This window comes from Hydra vulgaris, chromosome 01, assembly GCF_038396675.1.
Source record: "Hydra vulgaris chromosome 01, alternate assembly HydraT2T_AEP".
NCBI lineage: Eukaryota > Metazoa > Cnidaria > Hydrozoa > Anthoathecata > Hydridae > Hydra > Hydra vulgaris.
The window spans coordinates 39275001-39282500 of NC_088920.1; the positions used below are offsets into that span (position 1 = coordinate 39275001).

At 27.2% G+C, this 7500-nt stretch overlaps 1 protein-coding gene across 1 annotated transcript in view; it reads right to left on the reverse strand.

The window, feature by feature from the left end:
* LOC100199531 (beta-arrestin-1) overlaps positions 1-7500 on the reverse strand; it is a 52798-nt gene that overhangs the window by 41014 nt on the left and 4284 nt on the right. Inside the window, exon 2 of the mRNA XM_065788138.1 lies at positions 1104-1134. Coding sequence (XP_065644210.1) covers positions 1104-1134 — 31 coding nt within the window. The remainder of the gene's footprint in view (positions 1-1103; positions 1135-7500) is intronic.

Consider the following 7500-nt stretch of genomic DNA (forward strand, 5'->3'; position numbering starts at 1 on the left):
AATTATTAATAATAATTATTATTAATTGTTACGCAATTATTAATAGCAGTAGCTAATAATTGTTTACCAATAATATATATCACCAATAACATAGTAGACCAAAAGAGATGGGCAAAGAAAAACAAAAAAAATTTCGAACCACAGACATTCGGTGTATGCTGTAAACGCCTTATCCAAATAGGCTTAACATGTGTATCATACATACTTGAGCTACAAATAAATATAATGAAAAAAGTTATACATAAAAGTATGCATTACTTTGATGTTTTCATATAGGGACAAATATATATACTTGTTACATTAAAATGATAACTTTAATGTAACAAGTATATATACTTGTTACATTAAAGTTAAACAAATATTTTACAAACAGATAGCAATTTATATTTTCGCTTTCCTCTTTAAAAAAAAAAACAAATCAAATATAGGAAAATCATTCTTTTTAATGTCAACTTAAAACTGTATTTTCTTTTTTTGCTTTGCCTCATCCAATTTTGTTGCTAAAAATAACAACCACTCTAAAGAAACAAGAATAAAAACAGCACACAAATTATTTAAATTATTAAATTATTTTTTTCTATTTATTTTAATAGAATAAATATTACTTTAATTTCCTATTTTGTTAGTTTTGCTTTCTTTATTTTTGAAACTTTTTTCTGCAATGCCTAACATAAAAAAACTTGCATATGGCCTTGACCAGATTATCAAAAATAAAATACTTGCTTGTGGACATACATGAAAAAAAACCCGCACACGTTTCCTGGAAAGGCTTGAATTGACATTTCTGGCATATATGGATAAATATCTGTTAACCAATCATTTAAATTGCATAGAAGTATTGTTTTAAGAAACTGAAACAGTATAAACAAACAATGACATTAAATTTCTGACTTCACTGTAATTTATGTGAACAAAATTCAAATCAGAACTTTACAGTTCAAACTTAAATAATTTTCAATAATTTTGTACTTTAATATAAAATCTTTTTTTTTTTAATTATTGGAAAATCTTTTGATTTTTAATAATAATGTAATCAGGATTTTAGAAAATAATTAAAAAGATTTTAAAATTAGAAAATTTATATAAAGAAAACTTAAAAATACCTTGCCATTAGGAGTAGATTTCTTGAAAACCCTAGAAAAGAATTCAAAAATCTATAAAACAGAAATATAATTTTCTTGTAATTTAAGGAGCACCATTAACACTTTCACTTCAACAAACATCCTAACTTTTTAATATAAAATCTTAAATATAAAAAAATCCAGTAGGGAATTTTTGCATAATTTTTGATTTTTTTTTTGTGTAAGTCTGCAAAGAGAGCTGTACAAATATTTAAATAGTGCGAGTTTGCAAGTCTGCACAATCTTTTAATGGTGCAAGAGCTGCACAATCTTTAGTGCAAGTCTGCAAAGAGAGCTGCACAATCTTTTAATGGTCTGCAAGTCAGCACCATTTTTTGATGGTGCAAGAGCTGCACAAGCTTTTGATGATGCATGTCTACACAATTTTTTGAGCATCTTTTTATTGATTACTCTTTAAGAATATTTTTCGGCTCCAATACTTTTAGTAGATGTGGTGGGAATCAAACTTGGACCTCTTGCTTATGAAGTGAGCGGTCTGACACTACACCACTACCGCACATATATATATATATATATATATATATATATATATATATATATATATATATATATATATATATACATATATATATGTATATATATGTATATATATGTATATATATGTAAATATATATATATATATAATATTATATATATGTATATATATGTAAAAATATTATATATATGTATATATATGTATATATATGTAAATATATATATATATAATATTATATATATATACAATATCATAAATATATGTATATATTATATATATATATACAATAATATATATATATTATTTATATATATATATACATATATATATATATATATATATATATATATATACAGCTATGCTCAAATGTATGGAGCACCCCTATATTTTATTTAAAATTCAAAAGTAATGAACAAATAGTAAATGTGAATGTGTTTATTTGATACAAATTATTTCAATTCAACAATATTATTTAATATAATTAATATTTTGTAGCACCTCCCTTTGCCTTGATCACCGCACGTAGTCTTTTGGGCATGCTGTCCACAAGATCCTTACATACATTCGCTGGTATTTTTTCCCATTCATCCAGAATTTTCGCTTTAAATTCTTCTTTGGATTTACATCTGTAAATTGACAACTTCCTCTTCAAAATAGACCACAAATTTTCTATGGGTGACAAATCTGGAGACTGGGGGGGGCCACGTAATGAGGGGAACTTCATTTGTTGAAAACCAGTCCAAACTTTTTTTTGCCTTGTGGCAAGGAGCGTTATCTTGTTGAAAATAATATTGAGGGACATCTTCGTCAAATAATTTCAATATTGATGGCTCCAAAACTTCATTTAGCATGGTAATGTAGCGCTCTGCATTCATCCTACCCTCACATAAAAATATTTCACCTACGCCACTGGAGGCCATGCAACCCCAGATCATTGTGCCACCACCGCCAAATTTGACTGTAGGGATGATACATTCCGGCTCAAATGCTTCGCCTGGTCGTCGTCTTACAAAGGTGCCTCCAGGTTGCCCGAAAATCTAGGTCAAAAAAGTAAAGGAATACAAATTTGATATTATAAATTTCAACATGTAAAATTTCAGGTACTTAAAGGAATAATTTCGAAATGATATTTTATTTTTATTTTTTGGTTACACCGTAAGTCATAATGATGCCTTACCTCTATATTTGATTCGTCTGACCAAATAATTTTGGCCCAATCTTCTGATGACCAATTTTGGTGCTGTTTAGCCCATTCTAAACGAAGTTTCTTATGGTGCTCAGTCAGCAATGGTTTTCGGCGAGCCCTTCTTCCATGTAAATTACCTTCTTTTAAGTATCTTCTAACACTTGGAGCAGAAATTTGAATTTTTCTGTGCTCCGACAGATCGCTAACCAAGTCTTTAGAAGATTTGGTCCGATTTCGAAGTGAAATCCTGTTGAGGAAACGATGGTTTCTAGGAGAAAGTATACGTTTTCTTCCCGTTTTTGGTCTATTTTCGTATGAACCAGTTTCACTAAATCTATTTATAGCATTTTGCACTGCTTTCCTTGAGCATTTCATAATTTTTGAAATTTCCACTTGGGAATGTCCTTGTTTATGGAGTACCACAATTTGGCTTCTTTCACTCACAGAAAGTTCGCGTGTTTTACTCATAATGAAAATAAATAAAGAACGATAAAAAAAATCACTACTTTTAAACAATAGATAATGAGCGGCTGACAATAGTTACGTTTAAGATAAGAATGAAATGAATATCTCAATTCGACAGAATTTATACCAAGTGAGTATGTAGACAAGTTAAGACAAGTCTAATCATGCCCAGACAAGCAAATTCAACATGCATTAAATGATTTACTAATGCTTAAACGTAAAAAACAAATAAAATACCATTTAAAAAAAAATTCATCATGTATATCTCATTTTTTAAACACAAATATACTTAAACAAATAGGTGCTCCATACATTTGAGCATAGCTGTATATATATATATACATATATATATATTATATATATATATACAATATCATAAATATATGTATATATTATATATATCTTATCTTATCTTAATAATAATAATATCTTATCTTATCTTAATATATATAAAGGGCAATGTGTGTTTGTGTGTGTGTTTGTTTGTTTGTTCTCTATAGAAATCCAAACCGCCGGACCGATCTCGATGAAATTTGGCATGGGGGTAGACCTCGAGGGGGAGAAGGGTCTTAGCTGGGTTTTGACCCCGTACCCCGACCCCCGGGGTAAGGGGGGCCCATTTTTGAGCCCATTTTCGTGTACAGATATCAGGTAAGCCAGTTTAAATATTGGCCCGGGCAACGCCGGGTAACTCCAGCTAGGTATATATAAAGGGCAATGTGTGTTTGTGTGTGTTTGTTTGTTTGTTCTCTATAGAAATCCAAACCGCCGGACCGATCTCGATGAAATTTGGCATGGGGGTAGTCCTCGAGGGGGAGAAGGTTCTTAGCTGAGTTTTGACCCCTAGGGTCGGGAGGGGGGCCATTTTTGGTGGTCAGGGGGTCAGGTAAGCCAGTTTAAATATTGGCCCGGGCAACGCCGGGTAACTCCAGCTAGTATACAATAATATATATATATATATATATATATATATATATATATATATATATATATATATATATATATATATATATATATATATATATATATATATATATACAGGGCTTGTGATGAAGCTCGCGCGATCGCGCTCCGCTCATAAAACGCGCTCGTAAACGGTATTTTCAAACGTTCTAGGCGCGATAAACAACGCTCGTTCAGCTTATAACGAGCGTATAAAATAACGCTCGTCCAATAGTTTGGGATTATTTTTTTATTTTCATAAAATATTTAAAAAAGATTTTTTATTAAAGATATACTATTATCAAAGCACTAATATAAAATATAAAAAGCACTACGTCTTTCTCTTTTGCACTAACGTAATGAATGAGCAGTTTGAAGTCGTTAATAGTCACTAATTTCTATTATGGAATGTGCACGTAGAAACACAATGTGAATACAAAAATGCGCAAATAAAATAAGAATAGAAAATTAGAAAACCACTATAAGAAAATTAAAACTTTATTTTTAATCTATTTAGAGTATTTTTAATCTTGTGAAAATATCAACTAAGATTTATTTGATTTATTGTTTGTAATATTCCACACATCGTTTATAATAAAAATAAATATTAATAATAGAGTAATTTTTAAAATTAGTTTTTGTTTATAGTATAGGTTTTTTTATTAACTATTATTTATTTTAACTCAAATTTAAAACGATTTTGTTGTTTAGAATGTTCGCAATCGCATTCGAAAAGGAAAAAAAGTAATAACATCAACATTTATTAAATGGAAAGTTATTATTCTAATTTATTATTATTTCAAATTATTCTTGTGTTATTTTTTTAAGGTTAAAAAAACGTAATTTAAAAAAGAAATTTTAGAAAAAAATTAAATAATTAATTTGAATAAAAAATATCAAAAAATATAAAAACCACTAACCGTTAATTAAGTTTACCGCGTAACATTTTAAAATGCATATATCAAAACAACGAATCAAAACACTAAATTATACTTCAATACTAAATCAATAAGAAGTTGCGTTTTTGTTTGATATTATTTTTTTATTAATATAAATAGTTAAAAATAAAATCGCGATCTGACAATATACAAGAAGTTTGGAAGTATAAAAATCTACTTCGTTGAAGTAGTTTCATGAGTGTGATACTAATTCAAACATTTTTTGACGAAAGAATTTAGTAACAAATAAAAAAAGATATAAAAAAATAAAAAGCTTTTTATGAGCATCGCCTTCGGCAATTTTCATGATCGCGCTCGCAGACGTTATTTCGAGCGCACATAATCACGCTCGATGAAAACATTTTCTAATTTTACGAGCGCGATTTAACACGCTTGACGATTTTCTTCATCACAAGCCCTGTATATATATATATGTATGTATATATATATATATATATATATATATATATATATATATATATATATATATATATATATATATGTATATATATATATATGTATATATATATATATATATATATATATATATATATATATATATATATATATATATATGTATATATATATATATATATGTATATGTTATATATATAAATATAATATCATATGTATACAATATTATATATATATATATATATATATATATATATATATATATATATATATATATATATATATATATATATGTATATATGTATATATATATATATATAATATCAATGAATACAATATTATATATATATATATATATATCAGGCCTTGTTAAGAAGCGTTACGCAGCTCGCATTTTGCTTGCGAAGAGGCGATTTGCCTACGCGTTCAGCAGTTTTGCGCTACGCAAAAACTTATATCTTTTAGAATATTTGAATTATCTTTTGATTATTGTTAACGTGACGCTCATTCAGAAGAAATAAAGTCGTAAGTAAAAGCATTTAACCGCAATGGTAAACTAATAGATTTTTTTGTTAAAGAAACAGTTTGTTTCATAATTTTTTTTTTGTTATTAAAAATTAGTTAAAAAAAATAAAGTGTTTTAAGTTTTATCTTAAGGAATTAAATATATAAATTCCTTTTAAATATAAAAATTATTTTTAGTCATAATAGTTTAAAAAATGCACAATTTATTTTGATGTAAATATTTTATTAATAAGATATTTTGTTCATTGATTCAATAACGTAAAGTTTTAATGACGTTTGTTTAATTTATGAATATAAATTACGATCATGAATATGTTATCGGTAACTGATAAATAACAAAAAAAAACTCTTTATTGTTTAAAAACATTATTAAAAAGAGTTCACAAATTAAATAAGAAAAAATTTATTAACAGTTAATAAAATAACCAAAAACCAAATATAAAATCATAAGAAAATAAACAAATATTTTACGTTTCATGGAAAAAATATTTTTTTCAAAATAAAATTTAGTTCATATTTGAAAAAAATAATAAAAATGATTTTTTTAATAAGAACTTAGATTTTGTTTGTAACTTTTGTTATAGTGAGAAAAAAACAAACTGTATGATTTTTAACGAGTTAATAAAATAACTTTAATTACAATGCGGTACTTGAAAAGACGCTAGTGACGCAATATAACTTCTAACGATGCAAAATATATTTGCTGAGTTGAGTTACTTAGAAATGCGTTACGCGTTTTCGCTACGCAGCGAAATCTCGTAACAAGGCCTGATATATATATATATATATATATATATATATATATATATATATATATATATATATATATATATATATATATATATATATATATTTAACATATGGGTTGAAAAGTCCTAGGCCTAACACATAGATAGCGAGAGTTTTATTGCGGTCACCTTTTTTTCAATTAATACTAACCTTCAAAAGAAAGCTGTTAAAATTTAATTATATTCTATTTATTAGTTTGTGAGTTATTTTGCTAATAGTAACTTTACTTTTTTTATTTTCAGAACAATGAATGAAAAACAGTTTCGTGTTTTAATTTTACACTGCTTCTTGATGGGGAAAAATACCGTTCAAGCAAAGCAATGGCTTGAAAGTGTTATGGTGACTCCATCAAAAACAACAATAAAACGTTGGTTTACTGACTTCAAACGTGGTCATAGATACAGCGATGAGGCAGAACGCAGTGGACGTCCAAATGAGACGGTAACATCAGAAAACATCAAAAAAATCCACAAAATCGTTTTGAATGATCGAAAAGTGAAGTTGTATGAGTGAGCTGACATCGTAAATATATCAAAAGAACATGCTGGCTTTATATTGCATGAGCATTTGACTATGAGAAAGCTCTGTTCAAGGTGGGTGCTGCGTTTGCTCACTGTTAACCAA